Source organism: Myiozetetes cayanensis, unplaced genomic scaffold (assembly GCF_022539395.1).
Source record: "Myiozetetes cayanensis isolate MyiCay16 unplaced genomic scaffold, myiCay2020 scf19, whole genome shotgun sequence".
Lineage (NCBI taxonomy): Eukaryota > Metazoa > Chordata > Aves > Passeriformes > Tyrannidae > Myiozetetes > Myiozetetes cayanensis.
The window spans coordinates 9,394,892-9,414,241 of record NW_026087400.1 but is presented as its reverse complement, the minus strand read 5'-3'; the positions used below and the strand labels follow the sequence as shown (position 1 = coordinate 9,414,241).

The 19,350-nt window shown below is 45.5% G+C and overlaps 1 protein-coding gene across 1 annotated transcript; it reads right to left on the bottom strand.

Moving 5' to 3' along the window:
• Nucleotides 1-5,487: 5,487 nt before the first annotated feature.
• Nucleotides 5,488-17,007, bottom strand: ZFP64 (ZFP64 zinc finger protein). Its single transcript, XM_050313918.1, is given in 7 exon segments — nucleotides 5,488-7,869; nucleotides 7,871-8,955; nucleotides 12,190-12,441; nucleotides 13,047-13,109; nucleotides 14,122-14,280; nucleotides 15,690-15,929; nucleotides 16,914-17,007. Coding segments are annotated over 7 exon segments (2,067 nt in total). The 5' UTR covers nucleotides 16,966-17,007; the 3' UTR covers nucleotides 5,488-7,653.
• Between the last annotated feature and the right edge of the window lie 2,343 nt (nucleotides 17,008-19,350).

Genomic DNA, 19,350 nt, shown 5'->3' with positions numbered 1-19,350 from the left:
GCTGTGCCAGCTGCTATTAAGGCTGCAGAAGTACAAACCACCTCGAGTCCATACACCTTGTGCAGGTGATTTCAGAAACTGATAGGAAAAGGTGAGTAGAGGACAAGGGGCCAGTCCCTTACAGTGGCCCTTGCTCAGGATAAACACCCTTTCTATTATCCCTTCATCATCAAGTATCCCTAATTCTCTGCCTTCCTATTTTCCTTAGTGATAGACATTCCTTTCTTGATCTCCTGTTTCTCAATGGGTTCTATGCTGAACATTCTCCCTTTCTGTCCCTTATTTTTCCTTCCTTTGGAAAAGTCTGGAAAACACTGGACAATGGTGAACTGGTTTGGCCCTGAGGGACTATGAAATGAGCAGTGAGTGTCTGTGGCTCAGTTTCCATGGCAACAAAGACCAAAACCAAGAAAAAGGCACCTTCTCGTGGCCATTGAGATGTTTTGGAGCTGAGGAATTCCTTGCCCACCTTTTCTCCCATGGCCTGTGGATGCACAGCACAGGGACTAGCAGCACTTGCACTGACAACAGGCTCGGTCTGAGGTTGCAGCTCGAGATCACAGCTCCTCTAGAGCATATTTTAGCATGAGACAGGGGGGTAGCTCCCTGCCCACAGTCTCAGAGCCCTTGGCATCAGGAGGGGAGCAGATGGTGGGGTTGGCCAGCAGGGCCAGAGCAGAGGCTGCATCTGCAGCCCTTGAACAGTCCTGTGGTCCAGGACTTGTCCCTGACTCACACAACCACACAGCTCAAACCCTCTTTAACTATTGCCTAAGGAGTCCTGGAACACACCAGAAATTAAACAAGATGGTAATGAAGTAAGAAGCTTGAGTTACTTTTGGACAGCCTTCTATTTTAGTAGTTTTCTGTTGGGAAGTGCCTTTCCCCAGGGTTCCTTTTGATAGGATGGCATTGACTGCTGGCTCCATCCTCAGTTGAGTGCTCTTCTCTCAACGTGGTGCAGTTGGGATGTGAATATATCATGGTCATGACTCTTGGAGAGAAGCCCAAGCAGTTCAGGCAAAGAAGCCAACAAAGAAGTTACCTGTGATATGACAGGAATCTGTAAGGAAAGGCCACTGCTCAGAGAAAGGGCACAAGAGGCAAAGTAATAATGGCCAAGCACAAGGGCCACCTCTGCAGGGTCCTCCAGGCTGCTGTAGCTCAGTCATTTCACAGCAAAATGACAAGAATATCATTACTGAAGGAGCCCTCAACTATGCAGCCCTCAATGTCCTGTTACTGCTCCATTTGCTCCCATGCCAAGCTGGAGGTTGAAGCCTGTAGCCCCTCACCACATAAAAATCCATCCAGGCCATAACAGCGATGGGGCAGTTGTGAGGGAACCTCCTTCTACCACCATTCTTAGCTTTGCTCCTCTGCCACTTTGATGGTTCTTACAGGGCTGTCAAAATTCAGACCCCACCTTCACCCATCTGGGGCCAGAGCAGCTCCTGGAAGGCAGGACCCGGTGGTGGTGGCACCTCTCCCTTGATCCAGGGTGTCCTCACCCTGCTGGCACCTGACCTGCCATGAGGGCTCAGCTGCCAATGTGAACTTGGTTTTCCATGGAACTTCTCTGCCGTAGCTTTGTCCTAACACTGGCTTTACCCAAGTGGCCTCAGTGCTTTGAACTTTACTCCTGAATCCAAATGAAATTCCAAATGAAGCACAAATGGGAGCCATTGACACTGTACTGAACTTTAAAGGCTGACACGGTATTTAGCAACTTATTAATGCTGGATCTTTTGAGGGAAGCTTTCACTCACCATCCACTCTAAAGAGTTTTGTCAAACTGTAACCATTTTAATTTTACTACAATTGCCCCTGGAGGAGCTGGTGAAAGTTATACCAGCTGTACATTTATTTTACTGTTTTTACCTCCCCTTTTTTCTGATCATCAGTCTGTCAAGGCTATCGAGATTTACATTTAAATGTAAAACTGGACTGTCCACCAAATAGCCTTTGAAGCTATTAGCTGTGAAAGATAATCAATTGGGAATGGGCCCCTGCAGAGCACTTTTCAAGCAGAGTCATCACCAAAAAGCAATTTTGCTGGCAGGCTTTTTTTTTTTTTTAAGGAAAAAAATCATGAACATTCCCAGCCAATTAAAGTTCTATCAATGGCTGATCTACATGATCTTACAACAAAAGCAAAATTTAACATTGCTTAGGCAAGTTAATTCACAGGATAAATTCTGATTTTTTTTTAGGAGGGACTAAGCAGCAAGGATTGGCAACTTTTTAAATAATCCCCCAGCAGTTGTATGTCCTTCAAAAACCACAATGATCCAATATGCCCAGAGATGAGGAAAAGTACTGCTATTGAAGACAATAAGTCTTACATCAGTCTTGTAAAAATTTAAAACCAAGGTACACTTTTATCACCTCTTTAGCTTTACAACTTCAACATGGCATCTTACATTGCTGCTTTTCTCAAACTGTGTCACCATTTGTAGTCCCTTCCCTTTATTAGAATAAAAAAGCATGTTTCACAAAGAACTTTAATCTATTAATTATGACTGCTATGCATTATGCAGTTTACCTTTATGCATTCCTGTTCTTTCAGATTTTCCTCTGGGCCATCAGGAAGCTGTGACTATCTCCAGAATCTATCTGGGTATTTGCATCTCACTCATCACTGAGGTATCCGAGTTATTCTCATCCTCACAATATACTTCTGAGGTGCACCTTCTCCAGGTGGGGAGCAACACAACAATTCAACAACAGAACCCCAGGGAAAATACATATTACTAATATAATAATTAAATCTGGCCAGCAGCAGTAAGTGCAGACACACTTTGGAAGTATGAAGTTGTGATCTCTGCTAAAAGCTGTGGGGTGGATATTTTCTTTCACAGTCTGACATTTAAAAGGTATAAATAAAACCACCAGGTGGAATGAGGGGATGGCTCAGGGCTGGGAGACCCACTGGGCATCGATGGCCTTGCTCTGCCTCACCTGGCCCAGGACTTCCCAGGCTTCTTAAACTTCCAGTTTGTGATCAAAAGCAAAATGACAGACAATTGTCCTACAGCTCAGAGCACCAGGGGGACACAGCCTCAGTCTGCTCTGCAGGGCCAGCCTATTATTCCACATTCTGCCTATACAGATAACACAGATTTTAACAGCTTTCCTTCATTTTTTGAAAGACATCAATGGAAACTCGAGCTGAAAGTGTTTGTCTCTCCAAGCTTTTTTTAGGTGTCTGTCACATCGGGTTTGATAAACTGAAAGACACTGATGAAACAGGTTGTTTCATCCAGGAGGACAAGAAGGCATAAATGGATCATTGTATCCTTAAAATGTAACCAAACCTAAACACACTAACCAATCAAAAACATATCAAAAACTCTACGGGTCCTCAGGTAATTATTTCTCAAATAATGTTCAACTATTACTTACAGAATTCACCCACTCACTAATCAAAAGAGATTTCACTTTAAGGTTTACATGAGGCCTGAAACTAGGAAGCTAGAGAAAACACCTCTGCCAAAACTGAATCTGAAATTCCTGGTTTTTATAGAGGGAAACACAGCTCCTGAAATAATAAATAATCATTTATTACTCCTGGAATAAATTATGATATCTCAGGTCACAGAATTCGGTGGCATTACAGCAGCAGAGCCTGAACAGGAGTATGTTACCCTCCTGGTACACAGCATTTAAAAATCCAACTCTGCTTTGCCATGGACTTTTTTACTTCCCCACAACATTGTGAAGTCTCTAAAAGATGAAAGACAGCCATGTAACCAAATACTGTACGTTTTCTGAGTCCTTCTCCGTGTCTAGCAACTGGAATAAAGACAAAGGCAGAATTGGATACCTGAGAGAGAAAAGAAAGCTTTTCCTGAGAGAGACTTTTAATTCACAATGATACCTGAGCCATTATTTCCTCAGGTCACTATAGAAACCTTTATCACCTTATGAAAGGTCATCGGGTAAGTGACAGGAGACATCAGTTTCTCTTAACAATATTGGTTTCTCTTCTTAAAATTTAAATAACAAGGGTAAAGATTTTCCAACTAGAAATGTAAAAAAGCCATTAGGGTATCCAGTCAATATTCCTGAAATTACAGGATAGAAGCCTTTCCATTGAGGACACAGCAAATATTTTTACAGACACCAGAGCACCACATTGCGAAAAGGACAGCTGACTCAATTTTGACTGCAAACAAAATAAATAAATAATCAGAAATACAGATTAATATAAAGGTATCTAAAAAAAAGAGAAGCCTTTCCACAGTTGTTTGTAATGTAGAGAAAAAATGTCTTGGCATGGCTCTAACATTTTAAACCCCATAACAGAAGGTACTTTCCAGTACAGTTAGATGATAATAGCAATAAACAGCTTTGCCAAAATGATTGGGAAATATTTTGATCCCAACTTTTTAACTGCAAACCCCTTGTATATTCAATATAAGTTTGGGTTTGCCCCAGATCCCAAAGGAGCCAACTCTGGGCCAAGTTCTGCTGGTTTTAGGTCTCATCTCAGGTGAGGACTTGATGTCATTCACCCATCCAGGAGGGGCATCTGCATATCCAGTAACCCCCCTGTGCACAGGATAAATTGAGGCTGGTTTTGAGCAGGAATCTGCCATTTTGATGCAAATGACAGCTAAAGTTTTTATCAAAACCACATAAAAGGTTAAGCACCACTGGCAGGGCTCAGTCCAGAGTGCTGCTGGTTTACTGCTCAAACTCAACACCGAGCCTTGCTGGGAACACTGAGCTGGGGCTCAGTCACTTACCAGCCTCCCCAAAACACAATTAAAGGTGTTCAAGATAATTTTTTTTTCCCTGCTGAGTGTTTCTACCTCCCAGAAACACGAGGGGACAGCACATTCGAGCAGGTCTTGCGGAGGATGAGCTCATGGGATACTCGGTCTGGCTTTCAAAAGCAGCGTCATGGAGTAACAGCAACAAAATCCCCAAAGGCTGGGAAGGCCCAAGAGCAGGGGTTGGGTTATGGAAATGCACACAGGCCATGCTCCACTGCCTGCCCACTGCTCTGCCTCTGTGTCACCTCAGCTCTTTAAGCAGCCAGAGATTCGCCCTCACACAGGAGGGAGGAGGTAAACGCTGTAAACTCACACTTGGGACCCCACAAGCAAACTGTGTAAAAAGCACAAGCCTGTGCAGAGAACAGAACCTGCCAGGGATGTCCTGCAGGAAGCAAACTGTGGAATATTTAGTTGTACATTTCCCTCTCAGAGCCAGAGCATCACCCATTTTGTAACCAGCGGGCAGGACTAGGTCATGCTCCTGGGGCTCAACACTTACCAGGGGAGCTTGGGGATCCCCAGGCAGCAGGAACAAAAATCCATCCCAGTATTTTGCCCTGGAAAAAGACAACTTGCTCCAGAGCTCTGAGGCTCTGGCAGAACCCTGGGGAGGGAGGGAGGGATACGATTTATTTACCATGTGCTCAAAAGCAAGTGAGCTCTACAAGAGACACTTGTTATGAATTACCAGGCTGTCTCCAGGGATGGTTCTGTTGATAACATGAAGAATGTATTAAATGAATATCAGAGATTAAAACAATCTGCTTCTGCCAGCTCCAAAACACAAAGACCATTACTGTCATACACAGAAATAAAGCTGGAATATTGGAAGAGAAAATTGAAAATAAATTGCCCCCATGTCAGCCTGGGTTATCAGCTGCCTTTTTTTTTTTTTTTTTTAGGGTGGAGGAAAGAAGTCTCTAGATTGTTCACCGAAACATGATGCAATCAGCTAAACAACGTTAAAGAAGCAGCACTGAGCTTTGTCTATTCATTCACACCATTTTGTTATCTTTCCTGTCTATCTCTGAGGCACAGGCAGGACCAGGACCAAGGCAAGTCTTTAAATATGACAGATCTACTGGTTTCCTATTTTAGAAGGTAAACAAGGCTTTTTGTGAAACTGCAGTGCAGGTAACAGAGCTGTGTAACATTAAGTGTGACATTAGATTGAAGGTGAGATTCCTGGTGGTGCATCCCCTGGGTGCAGGGCTGGTGACCAAGGGCAAACACACAGAAATTGATGTTCAAACCATCAGCTTCCTCAGAATCCCTCACTTTGTGCCATTCTTGTAGTGCCCGACAATTCTGCAGCTGTGAACTATGTTCAGAGTAAGACTAATTAACAGGGAGTAAAAAATGATCAGTTTAACATAAATTGTGAGAAGTTTTGGCCACAGATCTGCTTCATGTAGAAAACATCAGTCTTTTATTTTTATTTGCTGCTTTTTACCTGAAGTGAGACCGAGATTTTTACAGCCAACCTTTTTGTAACACGTTCTAGAAGTGAATTTGGAAATGCTTTTACCCGGCAGAATTAAGAGCAGGGAACTCTTAAACAGGAAACATCATCCAGGAGACCGGAGCACACTCCAAAGTTTCTTTGGGCCTCTGGCACCACCTATGGATGACAAAGAATACTTGGAGCTCACGAAACCCTCCCTGCAGAGTTCAGTTACACCAACGGGTATGGGAAAATTAATTGCCTTTTTTAGTTGCCAAATTGTGGTATGTTTGCACTTAGAAGTTTGTGGGCTTGGTGTAACTTTCTACACCCAAAAGCCTGCCCACCTTCCCCACCAGTACCAGCAGTTTGTCCAACTACAGCTGTTGTATTAGTTCTTCTCACATCTCAAAACTCAGATATCACAGCCAAACTTTTATCTTAGAATCAGATTACCATCCCTTTGTACCAGTCATGTACAGCCACCAGCTCTAACCCCTCAGCCCACAGCCACCACCTCCTGTCCCATGTCCCAGGCAGAAGTTTCTTGTCCAGCTGGAGCCCTTGGAAAGCTCCATCAGCAGGGTCTCTGACATGCAAGCCCCTCATGAGCAAGACCCAAACTGTAATGCACTTTTACCACCCATGCAACTCCAAACAGGCAGCATCAAAATAAAACCAAAATGTAAAAAATATATTTGCAGTCGTTTTTCTCTTTAAATCACAGGTGCCTCTGACAGAGATCACTGTGCCAGGGAGATAATTTCCAATTGGATTCTTGCTAACTAAGTTAATTACTACTGATGGAGGGACAAAATTCTTTTGTTTTCTGAAAACAATCAATCACCTGGTCTTCTGCCTAAATATTTCCAAGAGCCAGGTTCTAGCAATTTCTACAGATATTAAGGAACAGCCCCATTAAACTTTGTCAGGGCTAGATTAGACCCAGGGATTTCTCAGAGATTAGCCAGGAGCAGTGAATGCACACACAGCATGGAACTGAAAGACACTTCACTAAAATAAACTTCGGAATGGCTCAGACTTTTGTCTTTTTGTGTGTGTATAAAAGAAATGACTGCCTGGGATAGTAATTCAGCATAAGGTGAGACTTTCTTATTTTAGGCAGCATGCTACAGGAGCCATACTCTGGGAATCCCACTGCTTGGGGACACTGGCAACATTTGCTTTGATGCTCAGATTTTACAAAGAACACAGCCTCCCATTTCAACAGAGGCACATAAATATACATAAATACATCCTCCTCTTCAGGAACAAGAATGTTTCCATGTACAGACAAGTAAAATGTGGAGGTGGAAGGTATCTGGCTTTGGAGGATAAATCCTGCAGTCACTTATGTCCTATGGATTTCTGCTGAGCTCAGCACTGCCTCTGAGAGAGAGACGTGAGCAGGAACAGTGTTGGTGACTAATCTGGTATGGAGTCTGCTGGGCACAGCAGAGCTGTGTGCGCTCCACTCTGGATGATGGAGTAGGTCTGCTTTGGGGCTTCAGTGTGGGATGAGGAAGAAAAGATGGGAGGAGGGGGAGCTGCAGTGGACACCGTTATACTCTGCCCCCCATCACTGACCACAGTCACTTCTGTTGCCCCTTCCTGTATCAAGGCATTCAGGCCCTCCAAGTCAGGAGCAGCTGATGCCGGAGCTGGTGATGAAGGCCTGGCTGGCGGCAGCCTCGTGGCTGCTGACGGGGGCAGCAGGAATCAGAGCCTGGTGCAGGGCACTGCCATCACCCTGGTCGTGGGTGGTGAGCAGCACTGCCGGCTGTGCCACGGGCCCCGTGTCCCCTGAGGCCATGGCAGGGGGGGCTGGGGCCACCAGGCTCACCTGGCCCAGCAGCTGCAGGCGGCCGTTGGCTGGCAGCTCCTCCTGGCCCTGGCTGACCAGGGCGGGAGGCAGCACGTTCACAGAGGCAGCCTGGACAACACCATTGCTTTGAGGGACCTGGTGCCCCACGATGATCTTGACCCTGCCCTCGTTGTAGGGAGAAACCTGAGCAGGCTGCAGTGGGACCTGGAGGTGGCTGACGGTGATGGGGGCACTGTTCTGCCGGCTGGGGTCCATCTGGAGCTGCAGGACAGCCAGTTCATTATTTTTAGATCCATTATACAGACTGTGCTGCTTCTTATGACTCCTGAGAGAATCTTCTCGGACAAAGGAAGCATCACACAGGTCACACTTAAATGGTTTCTTGGCATCCAATTTGGCGACTTGCCTGGAGCCACCTTGCTTTGGCCTGTCTCCTTCCTTCTTCTCCATGGACTGTTTCTTGGTCTTGACTTTGTCTCCATGGGCTTTCCTGACGTGGGTGGTCAGGTTGCTGCGCTGCTTCGTGTCAAAGCTGCAGAACTCACACTTGAAGGGCCGGTCTTTGCAGTGGATCCTCTCGTGCACCTTCAGTGCCGCCTTGTTGGAGCATGAGTAGCTGCACTCCGAGCACTTCACCGGCTGCTCGGGCTGGTGAGTTCGGATGTGGTGCCGAAGGCTGGTTTTGTTTCCGCACTGAAAGTCACACTCCGGGCACTTGAGAGTGTTCTCCATGCTGTGCTTGATCCGGATGTGGGATTTCAGGTTGCCCTTCATGGCGCAGCGGACCTCGCAGAACTCACACTTGTAGGGTTTCTCTCCAGAGTGCACACGCATGTGCCTCTTCAGGTCAGAGTTGATCTTAAACTTAGCAGGGCACATCTGACACTGGAAAGGAGCATCTCCTGCAACACAACCCACAGTTCAAATTACAACGAGGCACTGAGATCTAATGAATTATGTACAGGTGACTTGTTCTAAACTCCCAGTTAATTTTCCAGATGACAAGAGCTTCAACACACGGGATTACCACCTGGTCTGACCTATTTGTGTGCAAACTCTCCATGAGCACACCTACCCAAATCTGTTGCTTTTTCACAACTGGCCATTAGAGATCCTCCATCTTTAGTTCATTCTGTGTATAAAACTGCTCAGTGTGCTCCAGAGAAGTGACTGAAGTCTCTCATTTGTTGACCAGAAAAACGGATGACTTTTTTTGGCCTGGTTCATACCCAGCTCACTGCACAACCACAGCAGTACCACAGTTATAAGGGAAAAAAAAAAAAAAAAAAACGAGGGATCACAGCTACATAAATTCACCTGGAAAAGACAAGTGTGAGACTGTGAAAAAGTGTATGACTCTGGGGAAATGTGTTTACACAGAGAAGTAACCCTGAGCTTTTGTTCTTCTGGCATTGCAGCAACCAAGACAGAGATTTTTGCACCACGTAGCACAGCCAGTAATGTTCCACAGGTCATTCAAGGAAGTATAAGATCAGTTTGCATTCAAACTCTTAACTGATAAAGCATGAAAGATGAATACACATCTGCAAGGTCTCTGTAAGCCTGTTTTTGTGATTCTCCCTAATAACCATTCCAATTGCCTGGATCTAACCCACTATTTTGCATTTTCTTTATTTGCAGGCTTATGTCACAACATGCATGACCACGTTAAGGTGGAGCTCTGCTTAATCCATAATCAAATCCAGGGTGAAGACCAGTGAGTTCATTCTGAAGTCATTAAGAAAAATAAATCCAAAGCAAGCCCAGCAACCTAACTAAATGACTTTTCCCTTTTTCCCTTAATCTAAACATGCAGTTCTCTAAAATACCTGAACAAGAAGTCTTTAGGCAGGTATTATTTTGAAAAAGTGGAAGAACTGTGTTATTAGGTGCTAAGACACCCTTGGTGAGAGAAGGAAAAAGAAAGTATGTTTAGTTCAACAAACATTTATCCTCTTTAATAATCAAACTGCAAATGGCTGATTTATTTTATAAGTTAATATTTTATAGAGTTTGTGATAGCTGTATAATTTTGCATAATTTGCTTACCCAGCTACATATGTCATAGGTTTAGCTGCATATTTTTCAAATCAAGTTGTGGCCTACTGTGCTAATCCATGTATCTGTTTAATAATTGAGATACATAGTGTACTATCTGTATTAAACAGATTTTATTAATGAAGATGCACTGTTTGTTCATCTAGTTTATTTTACAGTCTCAGCTGCATACTCAGCTACTGAATTTTTATCTGCTTTGCTGATGAAGGCACAGTTCGTATTTCAATGACTTAATTTTCTTATACAGGGTAGCACAATATATGAAAAAACCTGGTAATTTTATTGAATATAGCAAAGTATGCTGGTTCTGTTTCTTTAAAGAATGGTCTGCTATGTGTATTTCTTTACATTTCTGCCTATACATAATTGACACTACCTGAATTTAACTTAAAAAGTTTGTCTGACCCTGGAATTATTAATTCAATGAACAGGAAACTGATATTTAGATGACTAGTTCAGTGAGTATTACTGTGCAGATCAGATGATCTCACTCTGAGCAATGTAGATTACAGTTACCTTCTAAGAATAATTAATTTAATTCCAAAAAGCAATATATGCTACATATCAGTCCTTTTCTCCTAAAATTGGTTTTGTGCGTAACAGCTTTGTAACCTGAGACGGATGAAATGATTACTTCAAAATTCTCGTGCCTCCTTTCAGCAAATTTGTGAAGATTTGTGAAGTAAATAAAAGATTCTTTTTTGTTAGAGAAAGAGTGGTTTAACCCTCCCCTCCTTCACAATGCACAAGGGATTTATTTCCTTTATCTACTCAAAATAAATCCCATCTTGCACACATCCAAACTACTGTTGTTTAGGACTCGAATTCAGAATCAGATGCAGGACAGGTTCAAAGCTAATCTAGTAATCACTGAACCATAACCACCTCGCAGCTAAAATTCACAGAACTAATCAAATGTATAAAAGACAACACAGAAAGTAATCCACTACCCTGGATTAGAAGAAAAACAAAATACAGAGACAACTGTACAAAGACAACAGTACAACGGTATCTTTACAGCAAACCTCTTCTTGGAATAGCTATAAAAAAGATAAACATTTGCAAACAAAGCAAATAGAAAACGATGCAAGGTTTATAAGCCTGGGGGCTGAAGCTTTCTACCCATAGAGCAAAAATTCCATGAGCAAGATACAGTTCTGGCTGCTCATTCTACACTGTTAATGCTCATCAGTCTGCACAGAGAAGGTACCACACAGAAAGGTCACAAAACCTGCCACTTAAATTGCTAATTACTTGCTATTTTACTGATGCAAGAAAGATTAAATTATGCAGCTAAGTTTTGTACTGATATAACTAGTTCAATTATAAAGTAATTTCAGTGTTTCTAATAGAGTGGACCAGATCTGAGAGACACAGAAACCTCCATGCTCTTAATCAATCAATAAATTAGATCCTTCAGTTCTACTGCTCTGAGGACATCTAATAGGTAGTTTCAAAATCAATTCATCAGAAACTCTACCAAGAGTCAGATCTGTCTTCTGATTGCTTCCAGGTATTTTTAGTAGAGCTGGATTGCCTTACTACACTCTATATCTAAGAAGCTCACAGAAGGTGGATCCACCAGTGATTTTGAGAATCTGAATCAGCCCTTTTGGGCATCCTGACACCTGTATAACTTTATAAATCTTCCCTAGGACCTTCAAAGCTTTAGAGAGCTGAATTTTAGCCTGTAACTGTAGAATACCCTTCTAGAAGATTCTACTAGGAGGAGATTAGGGTTTTTTGCTTAAGGAAGGTTTCCTGCCTGGAAAAAGGCATCTTTCCCAGAGACAGGTTCAGATGTTTTCTCCTCCTGCATTCCAGAGGAGCTGACTCCTGGGTATGAGAGAAGATAAGTTCTTATAGGCACATTTGAAGGCCCCCACAGCAGGGGGAACAGGGAGGATAAAAGCCCTGAGAAGAACTGGGGGTGTGTCTTTTCCTCAGCCCGGTGCAGATTTGTGTCAAGACGCTAAACGTGTTCTCGACTTTGGAAACAAATTCCCCTAAATCCTTTCACTGCCTGGTATTTTGGGGGTACCTGCGTGCATTTATCCCTTAGAAGCCTGATAGGGTACCTGTGTGGGACCTGAGGTGCACAGTGAGCTGGCTGGAGTTGCGACTGGCGTAGGGGCAGATCTGGCACTTGAAGGGGCGCTCGTTGGAGTGGATGCGCCGGTGCTTGTTGAGGCTGCTGCTGTCGGCGGCCGCGTACTCGCAGTACTTGCACTTGTAGGGCTTCACCCCCGTGTGGCACCTCATGTGCATCTTCAGCTTGTCCTTCCTGCTGAAACACTTGCTGCAAACCTCACACTTGTGGGGCTTGTCTCCTGGAACGAGCGGGAAGGGCGGCGACGCATCGTGAATTTTTGCATCATAAGGACGTTGTGATACAACAAACAAACAGTCACTAAACACTCGATAGAAAAGGGACTGGTTTTCAGAAGCTGGACACTGCATTTCACCAGTCATCCTATTAGCTAAAAAGTTCATACTCCTCTATGCTGCAGAAGGGCTGCAGGCACAGGTGCAATAAATTTAGCTGATCTAAGGATCTAGGAACCTTCTGCCTTTATAACTCTGAAACTGAGGTTTAGGGGGAAGGGATGTAAAATTATAGAATTACTGTTTCATATGAAGAATAAATTTCTGGGTTTATGCACTCCCTCCACATAAACACATGCACCCTGACAATCACATGGTGTGCACCTCTGTGCCTTCAATCAGTGCCCAGTGTTCATGTCTCACAGCTGTCCGTGGGACTGCCCACGGTGGGACATAACTTGCCTCAGACACAGGGCATTATATTAATAGAAGGTACAGACTTATGTGTACATTCTGTCTATAGAGACATTATTTCATAGGAAAATACCTTTTGGTCAAAAAGCTAAAAGGAGGAAACCAACCCAAACTAAAATACAGCAACTATACAAACCTGTGTGTGTTCGTAGATGACGTTCCATATCCTTCATGCCATAGGAAGTCTTGAACTGGCAACCTGGAAATGGTAAGATTGAGACCATTACATTCAAGGAAAATCTAACAAACTAATAAAAATACACTACCAAATCATGGCCATTATGTTTATTTTCAACAACATTTTTTAAAAATTCAGTATGACCAGAGAATGAAATCCCCATCTTGTTTACTCACATCTCCTTAAAAGAGTGACCAGCTTACTTCAGTTTTCTAATGCTTCTCCTTGGAGACAATCCACTCCTACCTTGTTCTGAAAGCTTTGGAACAAAGGTCTCTGGAATTTCTGCCTAGGATCTAAGATGCTCTTTACATTGCACAGGAGATGCTGGGGGAACTAATTAATTCCACATAAGACTTCAAGTCAGTGCAACTGGGAACTCAGGTAACAGCTCCCCATTCAGGAACTCTGTTTAAATGGAAAGGGTAACAGTTCTAGAGCAGAGAAATGAATGCTCAGCATCTCAAATGTGCCTTTCAAATGAAGGGAAGTTTAAGAAAAGAGACTGAACCTTCTGCCACCATGAACAGAACTAATCAACTACATGGATGTTTCTGCACTCATTTTCTGTGTCCTGTGGGGTTTTCACTCATTAGGTCTCCAAACAAGAGACTATTTTATAAAGATGGTTCAATTCATCCTTATAAAAATGCTAAACGACCAAAGGCAAACCAGGAAATGCCAAATTCATGGATAACATTTCTCTTGTACAACAACAGTAGCCAGCAAAAAGGTAACAAGATTCTACTCTTAACTTGGCACAGGTGTGGGTAGAGACCAAAGTCTCCACTCAAACCCACTGCAGCATCACCAGAGGACACCAGAGTGTAGGACCAAAGTCTAAGGACATGTGAAATCAACAGCAAAACTACTCCTGGTGTCAATAGCAGTTCATCACACCCTCAGTAAGTAGGTTGTCTTCCAGGTTCTGTATATCTGAACTGCTCAAGACAGACAAATCTACTGTGTGTATCACTACAGGACACCTCCCAGTGTTCAAATGAAAAGCAAGGAGGTACAAAACCCATCTTACCTGGGTAGCAGCAGTTTAGTTTCTTCTGTGTGATTGAGGAAGTGGACTTTCTGGACCGTGCTTTAGGGGGTGTTGACACAGCAGCAGCTGGAGTCTCACTGCTCTCACTGGGCAGGTAGGTTTGATAGCCATGCTCAAAAACAAACTCTGGAGCAGAAACTAAACACAAAAAACAGCTTAATTTGAGAACATTAACTTCTCTAATCAGAAAACAATGTAATTATTGTTTAGTTTCATGAATTAATTCTCCATTCTGTTTTTTTTTCCAGCACCATTCCTGTTCCTGTGTTCCTGCTTACCTGAGGGAGGGGGAAAGGGAAAAGGTTTTTCTCTTGCAAATACCAAATAAAGCTATATTTGTTTTTCAACATTGGCTGTGCCATAGCCCAAAGGAAAAAAAAATCTTTATTTATATGGTAAATGTGATCAAAAAGGCATAATGCAAACAATTTTTTTTATAATTGTTAAAAAGTTCAGCCTCTTTCAACTCTACTGTTTTTAGCTGTTACTCACAAGAAAAACAGGTGAAACTATCTCAGCCAAAGTAGCAGCTTTTAAATCAATTAAACAACACTATACCCCAAAAGGGCAAATGGATAGAACTGCTCTCATTTTAAAGATGAGTAAATATGAAGCAGAAAAATGACTCATTCAAAACCCACACTGAGCTGAAGGATTGTAATACAGAAATTCCTGGAAGTGAGCCCTGAATTTAGTTTGTTTCACTGCTCTTCCAGATTCTCTGCCTTAATCTGTCTATCCAAATTAAAGTCAAATAATTTCGATTTTAGTAAGGTCCCACACCAAAATAAAATAAAACTATATATAGAAGGGCTAGCCTTCATTTACGGAACAAAATCCTAATTTTATTTAAATGTCTCTAGGATCGGGACCTCACTTGAGCCTTCGCATAGGCAGAAATTTTGAGTAATATTTTTCTTGCCAATTAGTTGTGGGAGCAATGTTAGAGAATGCAGTGTTCTCACAAAAAAAAAGGCCTGGATTGGTGCCCGACAGCAATTCTGTAACTGTTTTTCATCAAGAGCACTCCTAAGAAAATTTAAAATGCAGAGTAATTTCATTATTTTTCATAAGTATTGACAATTTTAATTACTTTGCACAAGTTGGTTATACAACACAATAGATTTGAGCAATTTTCTACAAGAGTGTGTATCTCAATTAGCAAATTAAGCAACTATTGTCACTCCAAACCTAAGGAGGCAGCACACCACTATTTTTCTTTCTCGGGTACATGACAACTAATGTGAGAACTGCTACTTTAGCTGAGTGTGATAGGGACACATGAGCAGAGAGCTGTGTCATGTTGCCACTTCACAGAATCACAGAATATGCTGTGTTGGAAGGGACCCACAAGGATCATCGAGCCCAACCCTCAGCCCTGCACAGGCCCATCCCCAAGAGTCACACCGTGTGCCTGAGAGCATCATCCAAACGCCCCCTGAGCTCTGGCAGCCTTGGTGCTGCGACCACTGCCCTGGGGAGCCTGTTCAGTGCCAGACTTGGCACGAGCCAAGTGCCTCCAAGCTGCTGGTGTGTGACAGTGCTACCTGTGATGGTCTGTGTCTCCGAGGCGATGGTCCTGGTCGTGGTCTGTGCCTGCGTGGATGGCACCGTTTCCTCTGACACAAACTGGACGGTGCTGGTGGCCCCGGCCGTGGCACTGGTGAGCTGGCACCCGCTCTGCTTGTGCCCCACGAAGGCGTCCAGGTTGTTGAACTGCTGCTTGCAGATGCCGCAGATGTGGATGTCAGGGGTGAGCTCCACCAGCACCGTGGTGCCGCCGGGGACTGCGGGGACAGGAGCGCGGTCAGGAGCTCTGCCCAAGGGAATAGGAGTGGGTGACACTGCTCCCAGGGGCACAGGGACATCCTGCTGCCCACATGACCTGGGCTGTGGAGTCACTGCGGGACCCCCAGGTGGGGTGGGGGGATGCTTCCCCAAAGGGCTCGGGGTCCTGCAGGGGATACCCACCCAGAGGATGCAGCATCGCTCTGGAGACCCTGCTGGGACCCATGGACCATCACCTGGGATCCATAGACTATAGACCATGGACTACAGACCATGGACCACTGCCTGGAATCCATGAACTACAGACCACGGACCACCACCTGGGACCCATGGACTACACACCATGGACCACTGCATGGGGCCCACAGATTATCAATCATGGACTACGGACGACTGTCTAAAATCCATGGATTGTAGACTACGGACCACTCCCAGGACTCATGGATCAGGGACCATGGACCACTGCCCTGGATCCATGAACCAGTGCTTAGGACACATGGAATATTAACCATGGACTATAGACCTCTGCCTGGGAGCCATGCACCACTGCCCTGCACCCATGGACTATGGACCGTCCCCCGGAGGCACGGACCCCCACCCAAGACCGGCGGACCGCGGGCTACCACTCAGGACCCGCGGACCACAGCCCGGGACCCGCGGACCCTGGGCTACCACTCAGGACCCGCGGACCACAGCCCGGGACCCGCAGATCCAGGGCTACCACTCAGGACCCGCGGACCACCGCCCGGGACCCGCAGATCCAGGGCTACCACCGCGGCTCCAAGGACCGCTCCACCCTCGCCTCCCGGCGCCCGCAGCGCTCACGCAGATTCCCGGGTTCCCCCCCGCCCCCCAGCCAGGTTCCCGGGCTCCGCTCCCGCCCGTTTGCTGCGCTACTCAGGTTTCGGGGCCTGCCCAGGCCCCGGCTCCACTGGGCTTCCGCCGCGCGGGCCCCGGAGCGCGCATGGCGCGGCGGCACTTACACTGCACGGGCCCGGGGAAGGCGGGCGCCGCCCCCGCCGCGCCGCCGTTCATGGCGGCGGGGCCGCGCTGTGCCCGCCGCCTCCCCCGCGGGGCCGTGGCCGGGGAAGCCGCTCCCGCCGGGCACCGCTCCCGCCGCGTCCCGCGGCCGCCGAGCGCGGGCGGATGTGCGGGAGCCGAGCATGCTCAGTGGCGGCGGCGGTGCCCTCAGCCGCGGGCAGCGACAGCGCTGAGGGGCCGGAGCGGCCTCGTTAAACCCCGGGGCTCCAGCGTTACATCCAGGGTTAAACCCCCAGCCCTGCCCGTGCCTGTCCCCGTCATGGCACAGCGCTGAGGCGGCCGCGCTCCCGCCGTGGCCGCGGGCTGAGGGCTCGCCCTGCGCCCACACAGCCCTGGGTCGTAAATTAGGGCTTTAATTAGCCTAGCAGAGCTTGAGGGAGTCAGGGCTGGCACCGGGGTTAAATCTTGCGGTAGTAGAAACAGGGAAAGCCAGCCTCAAGTTTCTGGGTTACAGAAGATTCACACAGAAGTTTGGGTTGTAAGGGACCTTAAAGCTCAGCTCCTTCCACCCACCCCATGGGCAGGGACACCTTGCACTAGGCCGGGTTGCTGAATGTTCTAAATGCAAAGAAGTTGAAATAATTGCTCATTACTGTTCTTCACGCAAAATCACTTTTTGTTTGTTTGTTTGTTTTTGTTTTTTTTGTTATCACAACACTGGTAACTGCCCAGAGAACCAAAGTGGCTGCTCTGGCACAATTAACTACAAACCCGCTCTGATATTCCACCCCTTTTTACCAAACCTTAGGACCTCTCCTTAATGTCACTGTGGCTGCACAACCAGTCCCTACAAATCACAGCACAGGAGCAAGAATATGGTTAGTGCTGATGAGACTGTTTTAGGAACAGATCCAAAAGAAATTAAATCCTAGAGTAAAAGTAATCAACACAAATCTATTTTTTTTCCACAGTACAGATAGAGCTGTGGAACTGAAAACTGACTTTTAACTCATTTTGTTGTTTTTTCCAGAACACTGTGACCCATTTCCAAAGCTGACAGAGTGTCTGCTTCACTGTCTATCCACCAATTATAGTGGCAACCACAGGTGTGCTTTGGAACATGGCATATATTATTTTTATCTCTTTCTCCCTTAATTTAATGCCTTTTCATTAGACCACAAGCCTGCTGGACTTGATTAGAAAAGAATAGGCATTGTGTGTTGTTAAAAAAGTGGATTTTCACTTACCCGAGGACCAGTGATGACAGCAGGGCAGGCTGTGTGCCCCTCCTGACTGCCAGAACAAACACAGCAGGGAAGGAGCCCATGCATGTGCTTCTCCTTCCCCCCATCTGTCAGGACAACAATATTTAAGTGATACAAGATGATGCTCTGAGGTTGCAGCACCGAGTCAGATACAAATGGCTTTGTTAGTTGCTACATTATTCAGTTGGACACTATTAACGAGATGCATTCAATTAACGTGTGGGAAAAGGTTCAGGGTTAGCTGGGCTGCTCCAACTGGCATCCAGAAGAGGAATTCCCTCCACCCTTTCCATCATTCCTTCCAGCTGCCTTGCAGAAAGCGCTTGGTCAGTAGCAAACTGAACTGCTCAGTTCCCTGTGCTGGCAAGGGCTGGAGGCATTTGGAAGGGAAGATCTCTGTCCTGGACTGCACAAGTGCTGTTCTTCCCACCTCTGGCATTTCCCAGCACGCTGCAAAGATAGCCAGGCTGGGACTGCTCAGGCTCTTTTTATGGAGGAGAAGATGAGATGGGGCCAAATTAATGTACTTCATAGGGACATATGAATTTTGGTAATGGCTGCACTGGTTTTTCGTGTCCAGGCAGCTCTGGTTAAAACCAGAGGGAGAAAGGCACCTGCACCAGAAGCAGCAGTAACTTGTAGTGCAGGCGCCTGTGGTTCAAATCCTTGCCCTTTTGTATCCTAAGGGAATATTAACTGTCAAATCACTCTCTCTCAGGTTTTTTTTACATATATGGTTAGAAGAAGAAAAAAACCCCAGTCAGTAGGTACTGACTTCAACGCAGTGCAGAGCTTGAAATACCTAAAAATCACCACATGCATTTGGGGGAACAGTCACCTTCCAGGAAACAAGCAACAGGATGAGAGGAAACAACCTCAAGCTGTGCCGGGGAGGTTCAGGGTGGACATCAGGAGAATTCCTTCATGGAAAGGGTGTTCAGGCATTGGAAGGGGCTGCCCAGGGAGGTGGTGGAGTCCCCATCCCTGGAGATGTCCAAGGAATGCCTGGACGTGGCACTCAGTGCTCTGGGCTGGGTGACAGGGTGGGCATCGGGCACAGGTTGGACTCGATGAGCTTGGAGGTCTTTTCCAACCTTGGTGACTCTGTGATTCTGTAATTCTGGCTTTGGCACGAACACTGGAAACACTGTTATTATCTTATTAATAACTAATA